Source organism: Ipomoea nil, unplaced genomic scaffold (assembly GCF_001879475.1).
Source record: "Ipomoea nil cultivar Tokyo-kokei standard unplaced genomic scaffold, Asagao_1.1 scaffold2647, whole genome shotgun sequence".
Taxonomy (NCBI): Eukaryota; Viridiplantae; Streptophyta; class Magnoliopsida; order Solanales; family Convolvulaceae; genus Ipomoea; species Ipomoea nil.
The window spans coordinates 1712134-1735917 of NW_017619075.1; the positions used below are offsets into that span (position 1 = coordinate 1712134).

Genomic DNA, 23784 nt, shown 5'->3' on the forward strand with positions numbered 1-23784 from the left:
TTTTTAACTTTCAAATTGAATCACGAGATATCACTCGTTCAATCATATTAATTAACTTTACACAAAGTTGTGTTTTTTGTCGTGTAAGCAACATAATTATGTTACCGTTTGATTCATGTTCAACATTTAATTAGTGTGTATTTTTGTAAAAATTACGTATTTACAAATAGATATTTTTCTTTGTCCTTTTTGGCTAATGAAAGTTCACAGATTTATTGTCCAAGAGACAAACGTCGTGACTATATTATAAAGAATGATAGAGAAACGTTACATGTAAAAATCTCGTTAATAAAAACTATAAAATGACAACTGCTCATATCACATGATACCACTTGTTTTTTCAAATATTTTAAAGTATAAAGTTATACCACGCTTTTACTTTTACAGAAAATGTGTTTGTATTTCAAGGTCAGAATGACTACAAGCGGACAGGACAAATATGAAAACAACATCGTTTGGTTGTATCCCATGAGACAACATGTCCAAGAAACACTCAAGAGCCTCGTTTCCATGACCATTGATCATCGAACTCCAACATATGAGATCTTTGTAGGGATTTTCATCGAAAATGGTTTTCCCCTGGTGTATTCTTCCAAATTTACAATACATATCAATTAGTGCAGATGCTAAAAATGCGTTAGATGTATAACCAAGTTTCATAACTTGTGTATGTATAGTTTCTCCGACATCTTTTAATGGAAAAACCATGTAGTTCTCTCCCAATTCTCAAATTGCCAAGATTTGCACAAGCCGGTAAGATAATCAAAACGCTAACGTAATTTAGTAGAACACCACAGAATTGCATTTCTTTAAAAAGGTCAATGGCCAAAATATACTCTCCAATTCAAATCCCATTTTTATAGCAAAACAGTGAATCCCCATTGTCAAATTGTCTGAGTCCATACAGGAAGATGCTTGAATGGAGCTTAGAACTGTCACATAGTTGGGCTTTAGATTGCTTGTAAGCATTCTCTTGAAAAGCTCAATGGCCTTCTGTGGCTGGTTTCTCTTAACGAAATTTGAAATCGTCAATGTCCATGACACTACGTTATCGTCTTCATTTCCACAAAGACAATGGACTTGATCTTGGAAATGCGAGCTCCGAGTTACATTGTATGTTGAGGTTTTGGCTGAGAAATTTCGTTTGGGAAATCTTACAAACAGCTTGTGGGCATTTTGAAAAACAGAGTGCATGTCACAACTCGGAACCAATTAGGATTTCTCTGCTCCGAAACGTTGTATATAAACGCACACACTGTGGAGAACAGACGGAGGCCGGAGGCCGGAGAGCAGATGGAGCGAAATTTCGAACAGACTACAGAGATGGCTGGCGGCCCTGGCGGCGGAGTGGCAGATGGCCGGATGCGATGCGGAGTGGAGAATTAGAGATTGCGAATTGTGAACTGGCGGATGCGATGCGGAGTGGAGAACTGCTAATGCTAGCCGACTAACTCCCTAACACCAATAGTCAATTGTATATTTTAATATTTGTATTTATATTATTATATATATTTAATAAATAATAAATAAATAAATAATCTGACTAACCTGAGCGGCAGTCGTTATATCATAGACCGTGATGCACATGCACCGCGGTAAAAAACAGCGCCGTTTCTTTAAGTAAAGAAACGATTCGCCGTTACCGTTAACGGATTTCGCTTGTTTGGTGTATTAAACACCAACTGACACTACAATATATTTAAACAGACACTGCAGTTATATCAAAATGCTACTGTAGTTGTACTGAAATGAAACTGCAGTATATATAAAATAAAACTGAATAACATTTTACATATTTGAGTGTATATTGTACAATGAAGCTGTAATTATATCAAAATGATCATGTAGTTGTGTTTTAATGAAACTATAGTGTATATAAAATAAAATTAAATAACATTTTCACATATTTGAGTTTATAAATATCGAATGAAACTGTAGTTATATCAAAATAAAAGTGTAGTTGTGTTGAACCGAAACTGCAGTGTATACGAAATGAAACTGAATAACAGAGTTACTTTTTGCGAAAATGTGCGGAACGACGAAAAACGAATGCTATTTATTTTCATTTAACAAAACGACGTCGTTTTGATGCGCGGTACATAATCGATTATGCACCGCGTTGCACGATATAATTTGCCCCTGAGCGGATTGCGAGTCAATTCCAGACCGCCCCGTTAGGATTGTATTTTCGCGGACCTATTTTTCCATGACCCTAAATCAACCCACCGCGAGGTGGGTGCGGGCCAGTTTGGGAATTTCGGCCCACTTTTGACAGTATTAGTGTACGACATGTATTCTTCAATGACCAAAAGACAATAACTGAAACAATAAAAGTTGTATAATTGGTGAATTAAAATCATTTTTCTCGTATTTGAATAGACGGCACTTTTATGTATAACTAGTTTTTACGCGCATTGCGCGATTGAGATAATGCTCAATTTTTTTTTTTTTTAAATAAGTACTTTAAAGTATATCAAGGCAAGATTATATTTGAATTGTTCATGCATAAATAATTGAATGTTAAATTTGCGTATTTAAATAGGCAATTCTAAATTTACAAATGCAAGATAATATAGTCAAGATTGATTATAATTGTCAATAAAATAATTGTATAGGTATGGTTGAAATCAAATACGGGACATAAAGGGAGAACAAATAAAAATTAGGACATAAAATATTAAATATGTACTAATATTGAAGAGCTAACTGCTGATTGTCAAAAAAGGACATTGCGAGCTAGTTTCCCACTTCAATTTGTTGTGTGATTTGAATACTATTTTTGTCAATAAATCCCCAAGTAGTTAATATGATTGACTTAATTATATTTTTTATTTTTTTATTTTTTTATTTTTTTAAAACAATTATTATTATTATTATTATTATTATTATTATTGACTTGACTTATTATAATATATTTTCTAATATAATAATAATAATAATAACAATAACAATAACAACAACAACAACAACAACAATAATAATAATAATAATAATAATAATAATAATAATAATCACCACCACCACCACCACCATCAATTATTATTATTATTATTATTATCACTTAATTAAAGACAATATAACTAATACAATTATTTCTCTTAATTAATTTATTGATAATGAATATTTTTTTTAATAAAGACATTGTAGGGACAATGTAACGAATATAATCAATTAATGAATTTGTATGTAAAGAATTTTTATATTGGAGAAAAATAAATACAATATAACTAATGAAATTATTTCTCTTATTTAATTTATTGATAATGAATAAATTTTTTTGAATAAAGACATTGTAGACACATAATTCTAAATTAAAGAAATGCATATGTATTATTTTTTTTGTTGTAACTACTAAATTATTATTTAATTTAATAAGAGTAAAATAGAGTACTAATTATGCCAACTTTGATTGGGATGGGGTTCGAACCTAATACCTTTCTTATTGAAATCAATGAGTAAGTTAACGGTAAACTAACAGAAGTTAACGGAAAAGATAATATTTAACGGAAAAATTAACGGATAATTATATTCATTAAGGATAAATTAGGAAATGTTAAGGAAAAATTAAAATCTGATCAATCTGAGCCATTCATTATAGGTCTAACTCTCTTGGACTCTTATTAGTATAGTAGATATTGTAATATTTTTTTTAAATATGTATTTTAAAATAATTATATCGAGCTATTAAATTAGTTAATAACATATCAATTTAATTCAACACATTTATCAAGACTATGCGGTCCTTCTATTTGGAATGTTGTGAGCTCGAGTGTCAGTGGAGACGTTATTGGTTCTTTCAGTAGGAAAAAAATGCATACTATATTTACTTTTGTTTTGTGTCCTAATTAACTTTTAGAATTATTTTTTTAAAAAAATCACTTATATAATTATATTGTCATGAATTCTGTCCCTTTCTAATAAAAGGCTTCTTAAAAAAAAAAAACCGGTTCCGATAAAATGACTTTAATATATCTAAGTTAATGCTTTTCAATTATCTATACCTTCCATTTAACGAATACATTTAACACAATTGGTGTTATTGGGTTATGTTTAATTGAGAGGTTAATAGTTCATAGTTCAATTATTTTTAAATTCTAACACAAGCCACATTTTAACTAAATTATAAAACAAATTTTGGATGGGGTAGAAGTGGGTTGGCCCGCAGATTACACGAGTCGACCCTATAATCTAGATACTCTCATAGGTTAAATAAGCTAGGCTCAATCAGGTTAGGTTGAAGAAATCTTCAGTCGTTATATCGTAGACCATGGTGCATGTAAAAAATGGCGCCGTTTCTTTAAGTAAAGAAACGGGTCGCTGTTACTGTTAACGGAGTCTGCATGTTTGGTGTATTAAACACCAACTGACACTATAGTACATCTAAATCGACACTGCCTTACGTATTATTTTTATATTATCAAATGAAATTGTAGTTATATCAAAATGATACTGTAGTTGCGGTGAAATGAAATTACAGTGTATATAAAATGAAATTGAATAACATTTCACATATTTGAGTATATATTGTACAATGAAGTTGTAATTATATAAAAAATGATCATGTAGTTGTGTTTTAATAAAACTATAATGTATATAAAATTAAATTAAATAACATTTTCACATATTTGAGTCTATAAATATCAAATGAAACTGTAGTTATATCGAAATGAAACTGCAGTGTATACAAAATGAAACTGAATAACAGAGTTACTTTTTACGGAAGGGTACGGAACGGCGGAAAACAAATACCGTTTATTTTCATTTAACAAACGACGTCGTTTTGATGCGCGGTGCATAATCAATTATGCACCGCGGTACACGATAGAATTTGCCAGAAATCTTTAGCCCAACTTGTCTAAAAAATAATAATAATAAATGGGCCCAATTAATTTTAACGAATCTAAAATATATCAACTAACATTTATCCTTTTCAATTAGTCAATGCTCAAACATGTATTATATCATATCACACTCACTAAGTCACACTATATAAGCAGCAAAAGTACTTAACATTTATAAAACTATACAAATCTAAAATTATGACATGTCAATTAACGCGCACGAACAGTATGAACCGCTGGTAGTTTGACTTTGACCAGTGCCACTCCACGACATGAGTCATTCAGATGGTGGGCCCGGGTGCCACCGTACCATTCAATTTTATTTTAAATATTTTAATTTTAATACGTCATTTATCTCGTGGGTTATATAGCTGTAAAGCCTCTTCCGATTTTGACTGCAATGTAACTGCTCCTCAATTTTCTGCTCAATAATCATCAACAATAAACCAAATCATCTACCTTACTGAAAATTACCATAATAGCCCTTGACCACGTACCCAAGTCAACAAGTAGATAAGCGCTGTTTTTTTTTTTTTTTTTTTTTTTTTTTTGCCATGGGTTCCTTCACTCACCGGCCACCGCATATTTTGTGTCTTTTGAGTTCCGTCTTCTTCTCGACTAGACTTTGAAGCTTTAGTCTTCTTGGGTTGATTTTAAAATTTTAACATGTAAAAATATTGTTTATTAAAAATATAAAATGATAATTGATATCACATGTTTAATCAAATATTTCAAAGTATAAAGTAGGTTGTCTTACCATCTTTTTTTTTTTTTGGATATACTCAGAGTTTTCACCGTCGGACACAGTGACTAATCTCCTTGCTGGATTGTAGGCACCTCTTTTGGGTAGGACAACTGGTCTGATTGTCTTACCACTTTTACTTTTACGAAAAAATGTATTTGTATCTCATATTTATGCAAATTGAAATATTTTAGTCTTTATCATTTCAACTTTTATAAAATACATATTAATTAATTTTACAGAAAGTTATGTTATTTATTGTGTAAGCAACATAATTATGTTACGATTTGATTCATGTTCAATATTGAATCAGCATGTTTTATATTTACATATGGATCAGAACTCTTTCTTGTTTTTTTTTTTTTTTTTAAAAAAAAAAATTGGCTAATGGATGTTCGCACATTCATTGCCCAAGAGAAAAGTTGTGACTATTTTATAATGAAGGATCGAGAAACTTACATGTAAAATTATTGTGAGTTAATACCATAAATGGTCCTCTGATTATTACAGGGCGTTTGGTTGGAGGGATTTTAAATTTCCTTCCCACTTAATTCCCACCTAATTCCAAAGACCATTAAATTCTGTAGTTTGGTTGGAGGGAATTGCAATTCCCCCATTTTCATGGAATTAAAATCCCATGTCCCCCCGGTATTTTAATTCCTGGGAAAAAAAGATAGTGATGAGTCAAAATTACCCCTTCCTTTTTTAACATAAAATTAATGTCTAACAACAATAATGGACATTTTTGACTTTGTACTGCTTATTCCCTTTCAATTCCCATGTATACCAAACATTGGAATTGAAATTCCCAGTAATTTTATTCCTGTCAACCAAACACTGGAATTTAAATTCCCACTTTATTCCCAATAATTCAACTCCCATGGAATTACAATTCCTTTCCCACATAATTCCCTCCCTCCAACCAAACGCCCTGTTAAGGTAGTATTCTTTTTAGTCTTCGACTTTCAATTCGACCAAAATATATACCATGATTTTCAATTTTGACCACAAATAATCTTTTGTTAATTTTTCTATTAAGTGAGTGTTAAATTTAAATATATTATCGTCAAATTTAAAAAAAAAAAAAAAAAAAAAAAAAAAAGGCAGGTGACGCAATGGTTGGGCAAGAAATTCAAAACATGACCGGCAATAAAATCGTTTCATATGTCCAAAACTCATTTCCGGCGCAAATTCTAAAAAAAAATGCACACAAATTAGAAATTTTCCCAATCCATTATTAAAAATTCTAATCCAAATAAAAAATGGAAATGCATTGCATGGCAGCATGGGTGTGAAACAATGTTTTTTTTTTTTTTTTTTTTTTTTTTTTTTTTGTAATTTTTAATTTTTATTATTGCGATCTAACCTAATTGTACTATTTGCTCAACATGATATGTCATCACCCTTGATTGGGATAAAACTTTGATAACATTAATGCCATCAAATCACAAGATACTTTGAGGTGTGAAACCATGTTAACTAATTGAATCATTTTAGTCTTTATCTTTTCAACTTTCAAATTGAATCACGAGATATCACTTGTTCAATCATATTAATTAACTTTACACAAAATTGTGTTTTTTGTCTTGTAAGCAACATAATTATGTTACCGTTTGATTCATGTTCAACATTTAATTAGCGTGTATTTTTGTAAAAATTATATATTTACATATGGGTATTTTTATTGTTTTTTTGGCTAATTGAGACTCACAGATTTATTGTCCAAGAGACAAAAGCCGTGACTATATTATAAACAATATAAAGAATGATTGAGAAACGTTACATGTAAAAATATTGTTAATAAAAATAAAGTGACAACTGATATCACGTGATACCACTTGTATTTTCAAATATTTCAAAGTATAAGGTATTAAGGTTGTCCCACTACTTTTACTCATACAGAAAATGTGTTTGTATCTCACCAATTATTAATGCAAATTAAATCATTTTAATTTTTTTTTTTACATACCATACATACTAATTAACTTTACAATAAATTGTGTTTTTTGTTCGGTAAGCAATATAATTACTTAGGGTTAAACTTATATTCAATATTTAATTAGCATATATTTTTGTAAAAAGTTACGGGATCGTTTACTTCATTTCTCTGTTTTTCCATTTCCAGTTTTCCATTTCTCCATTTCTCCAGTTTTCCTTCTCTATTTCTCCAGTTTTCCATTTCTCCAGTTTTCTAATTTGCATTCCCTATTCCTTTCGTTTTTCATTTCTCTAATTTCCTAATTTCATTAAATATAATCATCTCATATATAATTTGTACATTTCTATAATAATAATAATAATAATAATAATAATAATAATAATAATAATAATAATAATAATAATAATAATAATAACAAAAAATCTGTGGGGAGGAGGAAAAAAAAAAGAAAAAAAGAAAATAATAATAATAATAATAATAATAATAATAATAATAATAATAATAATAATAATCATTCCATATATAATTTGTATATTTCTACAACAAAGATGATAATAATAATAATAATAATAATAATAATAATAATAATAATAATAATAATAATAATAATAATAATAAATAAATAAATAAATAAAAACAAAAAATCAGTGGGGAGGAGGAAAAAAAGAAAATAATAATAATACTAATATACTAATACTAATAATAATGATAAGAACAATAAAAACGTGAAGGAGAAGAAAAGGGAAAATGAGTCCTCAGATGTGCACAGCCAGATTCAAACAGGACACCTCTCTTAATCATTACTGTTTACGCGTGTAATTTCCACTCCTCCATTTGGAGAAGTCCAAATTTCCTTTCTCCAAAAATGTACATAAGATTGGAAAATGGAGGGGAGTTAGGCAATTAGAAAGATGATTTTAGTAAACGAGTTTTCCATTTTCCATTCTTCTACCTCCCTAATTCTCTGTTTTTTCAGAAAATTCTCCATTTTTCCAATTTAGTAAACGACCCCTACATATTTACATACATGTTTTCTTTCCTTATCTTTTTAGGCTAATGGTGTTTCAAAATTTATTGTCCAAGACACAAAAATAGTAATCTATATCTATATATATATATATATATATATATATATATATATATATATATATATATATATAAAAGTAAAATCCTCCTAACAAATTTTTCCCCCAAAACTTTTGTAGTAAAACTTATTTGGTAAGTAAATGTCAAATGGAAATTAAATAAATAATTATAATAATAATAATAATAATAATAATAATAATAATGTTATTACCTTATATAAATAAATTATTATACTTTCCCTTAAATAAATAAATTATTATACTTTCCTTTTGAATTAGTATTTTCTACCTATAAATACAAGAGCTTCTTCAATCAAAGAATCTCAGACTCATCTTTCTGCTTTCTTTTTGTATGAATTTTTTACATTTTTCAAACTATATTCTCACGTACTTCAATATGTTTTGCAGTTTGGACATCATGAATAGCTTCATCAACGATATCTTCTTGAAGCTCGCCCAAGAGGTGACTCGCTTGGCCCACTACAACAAGAAGTCGATAATCACTTCCCGCGAGATCCAGGCCGGCATGAGATTGGTACTTCCTGGCGAATTGGTAAAGCACGTTGTCTCTCTAAAAACACTAAAGCAGTCATCATATTTACAAGCTCTTAGATGAAATCATTTAAATCTATGTTTCGTTTTTATATAATCTCAATTAGGGATTAAAAGATGTAAAGTAACTTGGATTTGAGTTTAATTTCATATTATTCTTCCAAAAGGTTTAATTTCATATTATAAGTATTGTTATCTACCTTCAACTATCAGTGAATCGATTAGCATTCTCAAAATAAATAAATAAATTGAATGTCTATATCTACGTGCATTTAAGATGCAACATGTGTATAGACTTTGAGGCAGGAGAACACATTTGGGTACATTGGTGGATCTTAATCTCATTGCAAAAAAAATTCATACAATTAATTAATTAATATAATTACAATTATCATTATTCTAATTCAAAAAAAAATAAAGAATTAATTGTAATAATGAAATTTGTTATTAATATTCTGTTACTAATTGACACAGAAATCAGATTAAATGAAAAACGAAATTAATATTAAAAATGGACTCGAATTAAAAAAATGTGCTTAATAAGTAAATAACTAATTTGCTAGACAGAAAATTAGGGTAAAGAAAAAAAAATGATTATTATACATTGTACCAGATTGTTTTTATGATTGAAAATGAATATTACAAACGTACCAGATTGTTTTTATGACCAGAAATAAGAATGAATTTTACACATGAGAATCTATTATTAATATTCTGTTATACTAATAGGCATGGGAATCATGCCAAATGAAAAAAGAATTTAATATTAAAAATTTATTGGAAATATAACACAGTTTTCCCTACGAAAAAATTAGTAACCACCAAATGAAATATTAGGAAAAAATTATGAAGAAAAAAGAAATGGAAACAAATATTAACTCTTTCTATGAATGAAAAAAGGAAATGAATATATCCCTATTTCACTTAAAATATAATCAGTAATTATATTATATTATTATAATTATATTAATTATTTATGAAGAAAAAAGAAAATGAATATGAAAGGAAAAAAATAAAATTTAGACACGAAAATCTATTATTAATATTCTATTATACTAATAGACACGAGAATTAGGCCAAATGAAGAAAAAAAAGATTTAATATTAAAAATTTATTGAAAATATAACACCGCTTTCCCTACGAAAAAATTAGTAACCATCACGTGAAATATTAGAAAAAATTATGAGGGAAAAAGAAATGAAAATGAATATTAACTCTTTCTATGAGTGAAAAGGGAAATGAATATATTCATATTTCACTTAAAATATAATCAGCAATTATATGATTATAATTATTATAATTATATTAATTATTTATGAAGGAAAAATGAAATGAATATATTAATAGTATACTGGAAATATAATCAGTAATTATATTTTTTATTATTGTATTACTTTTTAATTATGTGGAAATGAATATTAATTCTTTTTATGAATGAGAAAGGAAATGAATATTTCACAAAGAAATCTGTTATTAATATTATGTTACTAATCGACATGGAAATCAGGCCAATTAATCGACAATTATTAGAAAAATGAATAAAAATCAATATTAATTCTTTTTATGAAGGAAAAAAAAAAAAGAAATATATATATTCAAAAGGAAATGAAATATGAAGAAAAATGAATGAATATGTTTATATTTCACTTAAAATATAACACAGCTTTTGGCACAGAAATCAGACCAAAAGAAAAAAAAAATTAATATTAAAAATGGACTCGAATTAAAAAAAAAATGTGCTTAATAAGTAAATAACTAATTTGCTACACAGAAAATTAGGGTAAAGGAAAAAGGAAATGATTATTAAACACGTACCAAATTGTTTTTGTGATTGAAAATGAATATTACAAACGTACCAGATTGTTTTTATGACCAGAAATAGGAATGAATTTTACACACGAAAATATATTATTAATATTATGTTACTAATAGGCATGAGAATTATGCCAAATGAAAAAAGGATTTAATATTAAAAATTTATTGGAAATATAACACAACTTTCCCTACAAAAAAATTAGTAACCACCAAATAAAATATTAGGAAAAATTATGAAGGAAAAAGAAATGGAAACAAATATTAACTCTTTCTATGACTGAAAAAGGAAATGAATATATCCATATTTCACTTAAAATATAATCAGTAATTACATTAATTATTTATGAAGGAAAAAGGAAATGAATATGAACAGAAAAAAATGAATTTTACACACGAGAATCTATTATTAATATTTTGTTACTAATAGACACAGGAATCAGGCCAAATGAAAAAAAACATTTAATATTAAAAATTTATTGAAAATATAACACCGCTTTCCCTACGAAAAAATTAGTAACCACCACATGAAATATTAGGAAAAAATTATGAAGGAAAAAGAAATGGAAATGAATATTAACTCTTTCTATGAGTGAAAAAGGAAATGAATATTACTCATAATGAATAAATATATGAATTATTATACATAGTAGCATGGAATTAATTAGTAGGACAATTATATTAGGTAATCTAATTAATAATTTACTTTTTAAATTATATTCCCTTTTTAATAATGAATATTTTCTTAAAGTATATACACAGATTATGCTTATCAATATAGAATTAAAAGTGTATAGATGTATAATATTATTAGTACAAAATCAATTATACTTGCCTTAATAATTAATTATTAATATTATTGCCTAATAATTATGTGTTGTCACCTTTTTCGGGGTAATTATTATGGTAATTTATATACATATATATTTTTATACTTAATGTATAATATTATTGGACACAAAATAAATATACTTAGCATTATATATATAGATTATTTTTAATATAATTTCCTAATTTATTAAAGGTAATTATTCTCATAATTTTTCTAATGAGCACGTTTGCCTAATTTATAAAAATACTAAACAATGATAAATAAAAGCTTCAAAGTTACAACACTGCATGCGTATATCTACACATTAGCTATTAATTTGAGCAATTATTTGTTTAAATTCAAGCAACGATAACATCAAAACATATAAACGATCCAAACTATATCTTCAATTGCACTATATAATATTTAATGTTCTAATTTAAATAATTATATATCAATCCAGATATTCTTAGTATATATTACAACAAATTCACGGACGAAACCATATCTTTAATTGCAATATATAATATTTGAGTTATTACTGAAAAAATCAGTCTTTAATCACGGTTAATTGTATGTTATTTTTTTCCGAGTCACCCATCCTGATAGTCTGATAGTTTTAACTTTAGACGATGATGGATAAAATTCCGTTACTACTACCAATGTCGTCTAGCTATAAAAAGATTTTCAATAATGTATAATTTAAGCCATTGATATTATGTTTTTTTATATACGAAAATGACAAAATAGCTATATAGCTGATCTACATAGAAAATATATCTTCCGTATAAATAATTTATATAACTGAGTTGCTAGACAACGAGCTAATTAGCCCAATTAATACAAATTATAAACACTGATATATAAAATCTCTAAAGTTGCAACACCGAATGCGTATATCTACACGTTAGCTATTAATTGAACAATTATTTATTCGAATTCAAGCATTGATAACATCAGAAAACATAATCGGTGCAACTCAATTCTTCAATTATATTATATAATATTCGATTTTATAATTTATACAAATTGTATATCGATATAAATATTTTTAAAATTTTATAACAAATTCATTTCGTGCAACGCACGGACGCAAATACTAGTTATTTTATAAAGAAGGATCGAAGAACATTACATATAATTATATAAAAATATTTTTTATCAAAATTATAAAGTGACAATTGAAATCACGTGATATTACTTGTTCAGTCTCGAAGTATAAGATTGTTCCACCACTTTTATTTTTACAAAAAATGTGTTTGTATCTCATCTAGTCTTTAGCTTTTCAACTTTCATAGAATACACGTTTAATTACATTTGCAAAAAATTGTATTATTTTGTCCTGTAAGCAACATAATTACGTTATGGTTTGACACTTTAATGATTTAATCAACATATATTTTTGTAAAAATTACATTTTTACATATGGATTAAAATAAATTGGATAGTGCGTGGAGGTTCACGGTTTTGTTGCTCACGTCAAGAAAACCGTAACTATTTTATAAAATTGTTAGGGTGTATTCTACAACAACGAAATACAAAAATTAACACAATTAAAGTTGTATAATTGAGGAATTAAAACTATTTTTCTCTTATTTTAATAGAAGACACTTTTATGTATAATATTATTATAATTTTTTAAATGATGTATTTTAAAACAATGGTATCAAGCTATCAAACTATTTAATAACACGTCAATTTAATTCAACACATTTGCCACTATAATTAGTTATTAATATTCACTTGTTCAATCATATTAATTAATTAATTTTAAAAAATTTTGTGTTTTTTTGTTGTGTAAGTAACAAATTAAAATTATGTTACTTTAATTCATGTTCAATCAAATATTTCAAAGTATAAGGTAGGTTGTCCCACCACTTTTGCTTTTAAAGAAAATGTGTTTATATTTTATTACTTAATGCAAATTGAATCATTGTAGCTATTATCTTTTCATCTTTCAAATTGAATCACATAATACCACTTGTTTAATAATATTAATTAACTTTATAAAAAATTGTGGTTTTTGTCTAGTAAGTAAAATAATTGTGTTATGGTTTGATTCATGTTCAATATTTAATTAATTAGCATGTATCTTTTTTTTTTTTTTTTTTTTTGTAAATTACATATTTACATATGGATTTTTTCTTGTTTTTGTTTTTTTTGTTTTGTTTTTTTATTATTATTATTTTTTTATTTTTTGGCTAATGGAGGCTCATAGATTTATTGCCCAAGAGGCTAACATCGTTACTATTTCATAAAGAATGATTGATGAGAAACGTTATATATACAAAAATTATTTATCCAAACTATAAAGTGATGATTGATATTGCATGATACCACTTGTTTATTCAAATATTTAGAAGTATAAGGTTGTCACACCGCTTTTACTTTTGCGAAAAATGTGTTTGCATCCTATCAATTAATGTCAATTAAATTATTTGTCTTTATCTTTTCAACTCTTGTAGAATATATATTAATTAATTTTATTGAAAATTATGCTTTTTGTATTGTAAGCAATATTATTACGTTATGATTTAACTCAAATTCAATATTTAATTGTCATGTATTATTTATTTATTTATTTTTTTTTTTGTAAAAATTACACATTTACATACATACATTACATAATGGATGTTCACAAATGTATTGCCCAAAAAGACAAAATCGTAACTATTTTATAAGGAAGGATTGAGAAACGTTACATGTAAAAGTATTGTTTATCAAAATTATAAAGTGACAACTAATATCACGTGATACCACTTGTTCAGTCAAATATTTCAAAGTATAAAGTTGTCCTACCATTTTTATTTTTGCTGAAAATATGTTTGTATCTTATCTGTTACGGAAAATTGAATCATTATAGTCTTTATCTTTTCAACTTTTGTATAATACATATTAATTAACACTATATAAAAGTATGTTTTTTGTTATGCAAGCAACTGAATTACGTTACGGTTTGATCATCTAATGATTTAATGCGCATAAATTTTTGTAAAAAATACTTTTTTACATATGGATTTTGTTTTAGGATAATGGAGGTTCACAATTTTGTTGCTCAAGTCATGAAAATTGTAACTATTTATAAAGTTAGGGTGTATAACGTGTATCATTCAATGACCAAAAGATAATAACTAAAACAATAAAAATTGTATAATTGAGGAATTAAACTCATTTTTTCTGGTATTTTAATAGACGAAACTTTTATGTATAATATTATAATAATTTTTTTAATTATGTATTTTAAAATAGTGATATCAAACTATTAAATTATTTAATAACATATCAATTTAATTCAACACATTTACCACTATAATTATGCATTACTTTTTACTTTTGTTTTGTGTCCTAATTAACTTTTAAAATGACTTTAAATCTTTAATGTATCTAAGTTAATACTTTTCAATTATCTATACCTTCCATTTATTTTTTTAAAAAAGTTTTTTTTCCCCCATTATTTTCAAGTATATGGCATACATTTTATTACAGTATTAGATACTAGATACTCCGTACTAAATATCAAATTTCTTGCAGTTAAAAATATGGATGAAATATGAAATGAAATGATTGACAAAAGTTGATGTGATGTACAAAAGTCATGTCTCTTATAATAAGGGTCATTTTGTCATTTTCAATCTAGACACATGATTAAGGGTTTATTTTAAGAAGAATGATTGATTTATTAATTTGAGTAATAATATTTCCGGATATGATACGCTGTAATTGATTAATTGTCAAATTATAATGTTCATTAATTGAATAACTAACAAATTATAGTGTATAATATTAAAAACATTTTTTACTTTCAAAATACCTATATAGCGTTATTCTAATTTTGCTTTTTCATTGTTGACTATTGTGTTTTTTATTTTTAAAGTATGGAGTTCAAAATCAATCAAATTTTATTTTGAATTATGCTAGAGGTTCTTACAAAAATTCCTACTCATTCCGTCCCATTTTATATGTCAGGTTCAATTAACGAGACTTGGCTAAAATTATTTACGGAGCACAATTTAATTTTTCATAATATTAAATTTAAAATTAGTATGTAAAATTTATGTATTTATAAACTACGTTAAAAGTACTATTAAACACAAAAAATCAAATTTAAAAAGTAGAAGAAAATATTAATAAAATAAGCAAAAAAAACAATAGTTGGTTTGACCAATAAATAGTAAGTATGCCATATAAAATGGGACAGAATGAGAACTTCTTTGTCAATGTCAAATATAATCCTTAAGTGACTATCCCAGATGGGAGGTCAAGGGTTTGATCTCCAGTGGGGACATTATTGACTCTTTGTGTTCAGTAAGTTGAGAATGTAGTTATGAACCGATACTACATTATAACATAGTCAGTAGTACCAAAAAAAGTCGAGATTTAAAACAAATAAATAAAAACTTTATGTTTCCTCAAATTGTGACATTAGGGAACGGAAAATTTTAATGAATTTTATAAGGGTCGGAAACATTTTCCTTTTAGTCTCGTTTGTTTAAAAACATCTCAAATTCATTTTAAAAATATGTTAATTTTAGAAATAACATAATTTCAGTACTCGAATATCTGTATAATCAATTTTAAATTTCAAAAAAAAAAAAAGAGAAAAAAGAGCAAGTTTTCAAAGGGTTAAAATTGAAATTTACTATTGTTAATTTCTATTTATTTAAGAGTCATGTCTAATCTACGTACATTACTTGTATTGGCTAAAGATTAGAATATAATCCAAAGTCCAAACCATCATTATCTGTATCTTTTTTTTTTCTTTTTAAAAAATCGATTTAATACGTATGTATCTACTTGTATTTATTGTTTATGGAGTGGTATGGACTATAATTAGTGGATGATTTACTTGAAATTCAAACTTTACTAAAAATAACATGGGAATAAACTATAAAGTATAAAAGTGTAATTTTCACAAGTTTTGTTTTATTGTTTATAAAAAAAAATAATAAGAAAGTTAGTAGTAATTAAGTGTTGTGGATAAAGTGGATATGCTTTCTGCTAATGGCATCAGACTTTTATTTTTATTTTAAAATTTGGAGTGGAATTGCCCCTAACTTCAGTTTTTATCTGCACAATTAAGCTCAATGATCTAGTATGCCGTATTTGAAAAAAGAAGAAAAGAAAGAAAATTTTTCCATACGTTTAAAATGATTAATATGTGAATAAGAAATGATCTTTTAAAATGTATTTGTAAAATTGAAAAGAAGATTTTTAAAAGATTCTATATATATATATATATATATATATATATATATATATATATATATATAGATTAGCGCTCAAATGCGGCAGTGGCTTTAGGTGTGGCGGTGCGGCTATATCAGCATCGTCCATTTTGCTTAATCTAACGGCAGCGGCTAATTTCTGAAGATTTAAAGATTTAAGCGCGTCCTGATAAGTGGGGGGTGTTATGGTAATTGTAGTGGTCATTTATATCGGTCGCTTGTCAGAATACACCAACAGTGTTAACAAAAGACACCAATAGTGTTAGGAAAAAGCACCACAATGAAATGCATAAATACACCAAAAAACACACAACACACTCAAAAAATACACCATATAACTCACCACCCCAACGGTGTATTTCTGAACACTGTGTGGTGCTTTTATTCATACCTAATGGTGCGTTCTGGTGATGCATATCTAATTTGTGACATGTTTTTTTGGTGTGCATTTTCTAACATGGATGATGTATTTTTGTATAACTATTAGTGCACCCGCACTGACCGCATGGGAAGGCGCGGGCGCACCTAAACTTGGCACCAACACGAATCCTCAAATACGCCACAGTAAGGTTAATAATGCACCAATAACGAACATAAAACACACAACACTATGATTTGATCTATTCAGGTGCCCAATGACGACTTTAACCTTGCAGTTCGCGTAGTGTGAGAACGTGCGAGAAAATATCGGAAAAGCCTGGATGAATGTGATTTGTTGAATTTATCTTATCTAATGGCCTATATTTAACCGCACCGTCGCACCTAAGCGCACTGCCGCACTTGAACCTTCCTCTCTCTCTCTCTCTCTCTCTCTCTCTCTATATATATATATATATATATATATATATATATATATATATATGTAAGGGATCGGGTGCATTTGTGGCTTTTCGTGCGGTAGATTAATGTGTGTGAGTCGCGTGCTTAATGTGCCTGAGATTTGTACTTAATGTGGGTGAGTTTTGTACTTAATGTGCCTGAGTATTGTGCTTAATGTGCGTGATGTTTGTGCTTAATGTGCGTGACTTGAGTTCATAATTACGAGCTCAGAAGGAAGCAGAGAACAGAAAGAGAAGGTGGGTGAAGCTTTTCTGATTGTGTGTGAATGGATGGATATATGTAAACGCACATATGACTGTTCTGATTTTATGTTAAATAAGACAAAATCCATTCCTCCACCATTTCGAAATAAAAAACAAGAAGAAAATGAAGCAGTGGATGCACATAATTTTCACAGTAGTGGATGAAGAACACACCCACGCACATTAATCACACAACTCACACATCTTAGGCACAAGACTCACACACCTTAAGTACAAAACTCACGAACATTAACATTACACACCCACACACATTAAGTACAAATCTCAGGGACATTAAGCACAATACTCACGCACAAGTACAAACCTCATGCACATTAATCAACCGCACAACCGCACGGGAAACTTACACTATATATATACATATATATATATACACACACACACACACACACACACACACATATATATATATATATATATATATATATATATATATATGTTGGTGGTAAGAGAAACTCATAGTTACTACTTAAGACTGTACACTATGTAAATTTTGTAATACACAAATCACATATAAGAAGTAAATCCCACTAAAAATAACGACATGCTCATATTGAAATTTTATTAATGAAGTTTTGTCTTTAATATTTTATTTATTTTCAAAAAAAAAAAAAACAATAACATCATCATATGATATTTTTTTTGGTCGAAATCATCATATGATAATGGTGTTGTATTCACACCTCAATTTATTTTTAGAGTTTTGAAATAATAGATTGTAATTGTGAGGAATTGCTAGTAAAATAATTAATAATTGTAATTACTTTACTCTATAATAAATATTATATTATTTTGGGAACTAGCAATCTGCATAGGGTTTGGTTGCTGAAATCGAGAAATGAAAAAATAGGAAAACTTAATAACATAAACTACGAAACAAGTGAAAAAAAAAAAAAAACAGTATACATTAATAAATATTTTTCTTTAAATATACATAAATATTACTCATTGCTCTCATTTTATAAATCTGTGAGAGAAAACGTTGTGGAAACAGAAAAATGAATCTTGTAGAGCGTCCGTGCAACATAAGTGCAGCGTGTTGTGCAAAATTATACAATTTATTTAATAACTGTATTGATAGTAGTTGATGTTCAATTATTTTTTTCATTTTAAGATATAATGAAATATTCTTCTCTGAAAATGTTGAATCCCCAACCCTAAAAGTCTCCATATCTTGATCCAACAGAGCATTTGAGAGAAATTACAGTGACTCAATGGCTCAACAGACAGGTCAATACCGGTGCACACAAGAAATCTGTCCACTTGGCTCAACAGACAGGTCAAATGCCCATAGCATTTGAGAGGAATCACGATGACTCAATAGCTCAATAGACATGCCAAATGCCGGTGCGTACAAGGAATCTGTCCATTTAGCTCAATTGACAAGCCAAATGTCGGTGCACACAAGGAATCTACCCACTTAGCTCAACAGACAGGCCAAATGCCCAGAGCATTTGAGAGGAATCACAGTGACTCAATGGCTCAACAGACATGCCAAATGCCAATGCGCACAAGAAATCTGTCCACTTGACTCAATAGACAAATCAAATGTCGGTGCGCACAAAGAATCTGCTCACTTTAAATATAATCCCAACACTATCGCTGTCGAAGTTTAAACATGTCCACTTCAGACATAATTCTTATATTACTGTCACCGAAGTTTGAACCTTGGTAAGCCCGTGCGGGATAAAGATATGAAATATTAATTATATATTTGCTTGACATATAAGTATATAATAACTGTGATTTTATTTATTTATTTCCTTACACAATAAAATATTATACATAAGAGAGAACATCATCATCATTTTCTCAATAATATATACAGAAGGATTTGGGTGCGGAGGAGAGATTGGTAATTTAACGGAGCATCCTTTACCCGGTCGATGAAACTGACCTCTCCGGAACTCCGCCCTTATTTTCTCTCTCTCTATCTCTATCTTCTATCTCTATCGTTTCTCTGTCTAGAAAAAAAACATCAATCAAACATTACATACATAAACGAGAGAAATCCAAGAGATACTTTCTCTCACTATCTCTACTCTACTATATACTCAGGAGTAGACTACTCCTTTCCTTCTCACTCTCACTCTCCACTCACAGCTATGGATACTTACGAGGCTACTAAGATAGTGTTCTCCAGGATTCAAAGCTTGGATCCAGAAAACGCTTCAAAAATCATGGGTTATATACTGATTCAAGACCAGGGGGATGAGGAGATGATAAGATTAGCCCATGGCCCCGATGCTTTCCTGTTTTCGCTCATCAATCAAGCTAAAGATTGTCTGGGACTGTCTTCTAACTCTTCGTGTTCTTCGCATTCTACGCCTTCTTCTCCCTCGCCTTACAGTCCCACTAAGTTTGGTCCTTTTCCCCAGACTTCGCCCAGGATCACGATTCCCAACAATGGGTTTCCGTCGTCTTCTCCGTCCTCGCTTTGGTCGGCCGGTTCGCCGGCTTTTCCCAGGAGCCCTCTTTCGTACGCGGCGGTGGTTAACGGTTCCGCGAACCCCGCTTCCTCTGGGTCTTCTAGCTCCCCTTCTCATGCGGGGTTCTACAATGGGGACGCCGCCGATCAATTGGCGTTTCTGGATGAGCCGTTTGATGCGATAATGAGCCCCACCGGCAAGAGCGATTCGCTGATCTTTCCCTACGAGGAAAGCACCGACCAACACCAGCTTCACCGGCGGCGCTGCTCCGTTAGCGATGGGTTTCTGGGTGGATCGGACGACGGAGGCGGCGCCGCCGCCCCCAATGGGTTGGGTTTACGGCCTTGCATGTACTTCGGCCGAGGCGTCTGCAAAAATGGGTTTTCTGACTCCGGCGATGGGTCGGGTCCGGTTTTCGGTTCTCCCAGCAGCAAAATCGATGCTTCCTTCAATGAGCTTGTCCGGATGAAAGCTCTTCAGCAGCAACGATTTGCCGCCGCCGCCGCCTCGCCGTTCATTGCTTCCGGCGCCCACCATCCTTTCTCTTACAACAAATGCATGAACATTTTGAACGATAACCCGAGGTATTTTGTTCAATTCACCTTATTTCTGCCTCCATTTAGTTATATCTGGAATAAAGTAGTTAACTTTATTGGATCATTTATTATGTGGCTTCTAGACCTAGCATATAATCTTTAATATATCCAGTTCCATTCATCTCTGTCTACTTTTCTTGAGCATATATGGCAACTAAGCTTGCTAGTAATTCATTTCCCCATGCATATTGTGTTTTTTGAAATTTTTTATTTGTCCTTCATTTCAGCATTTCTGCAGTGTTTGAAACTGTTCCTAATTTGGTTTGGCAAATTATTCTGTGTGTGTTTTTATGGTATGCCTTTAAGAGATGATATTAGATTCAGACCGTTTGGAATGGGTCTCTGATCATGTGGAATACTGCTCAAAAGTGTTGGATTTGGAATTGGAATTGGACAGCTTTTGAAACTGAAACTTCTGTTTATGGATTATTATCTTTCTTTGATAATCCATCCTTTTTGCTATTTGCTGCAACAATGCAGGTCGGCGCCAGCTGCTTTGATGATGGGCGAAGATTTTCGGAAATTTGGGCGGTGCAGGCCCGAGACTAATGACTATTCCGGGATGGGTTTGGGTGGATATTCGAACTCTTGCTCGAGGCAAATTTACTTGACGTTTCCTGCTGATAGCACGTTTAGTGAAGAGGATGTTTCGAATTACTTTAGGTGTGTGTGATTCTTGATTGGTTAGAGTTTTTGGAATTCTTTGCTTTAAAATTGCGGTTTATTGATTGAATGGAGCGTTGGGAATCTCTTTACTTGCAGTTTGTATGGGCCGGTGCAAGATGTGAGAATCCCGTATCAGCAGAAGCGGATGTTTGGTTTCGTTACGTTTGTCTACCCCGAGACTGTGAAGCGCATCTTGGCTAAGGGGAATCCGCATTTTGTGTGCGACTCTCGTGTGCTCGTTAAGCCCTACAAGGAAAAGGGGAATATCCCGGACAAGTATTTACTCGTGTTAATTCTATCTTTCCCTTAATTGTGTGTGTGTGATACTGACGTTTTGAGTGAGTGTAATATTTCGTTCTTGATTGGTAATGTAGAAAACAACAGCATCATATGGATAGAGCAAAGTTCGGGACATGCTTGAGCCCGTCCGGTCTTGATTCGTTGGAGCCCCATGACCTTCCTTTCGGTAAGCACTTGAAATTTGCGGCTTTTTTCTTTCTTTCTTTCTCGGTAGTTATATATATTTGCCTATGGTCTTTTTCCATATAGGACCGAGAATGTTTTATAATTCACGGGAGGCGATACTCAGAAGAAAATTGGAGCAGGAGGCTGAGTTGCAGCAGGCGCTCGAGCTTCAAGAACGAAGGCTGATGAATATGCAACTTGTGGACCAGAAGAATCATCCGAATTATCATCACTTCCAGCCCGGCGGCTCATATCCCGGTATCCCGGTTCCTTCCATGAGCAACCCGCTATCGCAAAACAATCAGGTTGTCCTCCTAGACAATGTGAAGCTTCCGCCCTGGGAAGCGGGTGAAGTCCAAGAGAATGACGGTGGAAACGAAACTAGCAAGGAACCGAGCGCTAATCATGATGACCCGGAGCTAAACAAGAGGTATTTATTAGCCGTTCTTTCTCGAGTTTAGCTTCCTTTGTGTGGTTGGTTACTCTCTAATGATTCGATCTTGGCGTTTGTCATAAAAACAGCATGGAAAACATCCTTCCCGACAACCTTTTCGCTTTCCCTACAAAATCCCCCGCTGAAAACCTCCCTCCGTCCCCCGCTCCCGCAAATGCTGATGATGATAGCCCCTCGGATACACCTTCTAATGACATCCCCGCGCTCTCTGCTACCTCCACCCTCAACATGGCGTCTCTTCAATCATGCGCCCTGAAGATGCCAAAGTAATTATTCATTGCTTTCTTTTCCTATTCCCGGGATATAAACACTCGACATCTGAACATTTTGGATTGTTTGCCACCAGGTTGACTTCCGGCCAAGAAGCCATCGAAGTGTAGGAAGAAGTTCGATCTGGTCGATGGTTTATGGTTTAAAGTAAATCGCTCTCCCCCCCACTCTACCATTATCATTATTATTTAGCAATTAGCGAAAAGATGATTGTTTGGTGATGGTTGGGCACTTGGTTTGAAATGCAGAGAAAGCTGACTTGTATATCCATAACAGAAGAAAAGATCTGCAAGGAAGATCTGTTTCAAGACTGTTTCATCATCATCAATAGGATATTACTGGCAAGGATACATAATGCATATGTATAGGACAGATGAAGTGGTTTAATATAAGGGAGTAGGATCCCTCTGTCTATTTTGTACCCTCTTTTGTAGTCGTGTGATGGACCACACACCAGAATAGAGCATCATAACAAACAAAAACTCAGTAGTAGCCCTAGTAACTTTATATTGTCCTATAATGTTTAGTATACTGTATAATTTATATTTACCCCCTCCTCCTTGCCCTCTTTTTACCATCATCTTCATTTCATGGCAGTAATTCCTACAGTACAGTCATACTGTATTTCACTCTGCAGATGCATAAATCTCAGGTCTGAAAACCACACCATCCACCATAAATGTAAAACATGATTGTATCGCCTGCATGGTAGCTCAGTTGGTTCTTGGATGGCAGATTGTGGGTAATGATGTAGGATGGAGTTATGACAGTCACAATAGGATCGAGTTATGACA

General features: G+C 30.4%; 1 protein-coding gene across 2 annotated transcripts; it reads left to right on the plus strand.

Moving 5' to 3' along the window:
• The first annotated feature begins 19964 nt into the window (after nucleotides 1-19964).
• Nucleotides 19965-23555, plus strand: LOC109154575 (zinc finger CCCH domain-containing protein 53-like). Of its 2 annotated transcripts, none has more exons than XM_019302355.1 (8): nucleotides 19965-21123; nucleotides 21616-21798; nucleotides 21898-22077; nucleotides 22176-22267; nucleotides 22351-22696; nucleotides 22789-22986; nucleotides 23067-23137; nucleotides 23239-23555. In XM_019302355.1, exons 1-7 carry the CDS (start codon nucleotides 19997-19999, stop codon nucleotides 23098-23100), a joined length of 2160 nt encoding a protein of 719 aa, XP_019157900.1. In that variant the 5' UTR covers nucleotides 19965-19996; the 3' UTR covers nucleotides 23101-23137; nucleotides 23239-23555. The 2 variants fall into 2 exon arrangements, with proteins under 2 accessions (XP_019157900.1, XP_019157899.1); XM_019302354.1 differs by having other exon boundaries at nucleotides 23067-23127; nucleotides 23236-23555.
• Nucleotides 23556-23784: the final 229 nt, after the last annotated feature.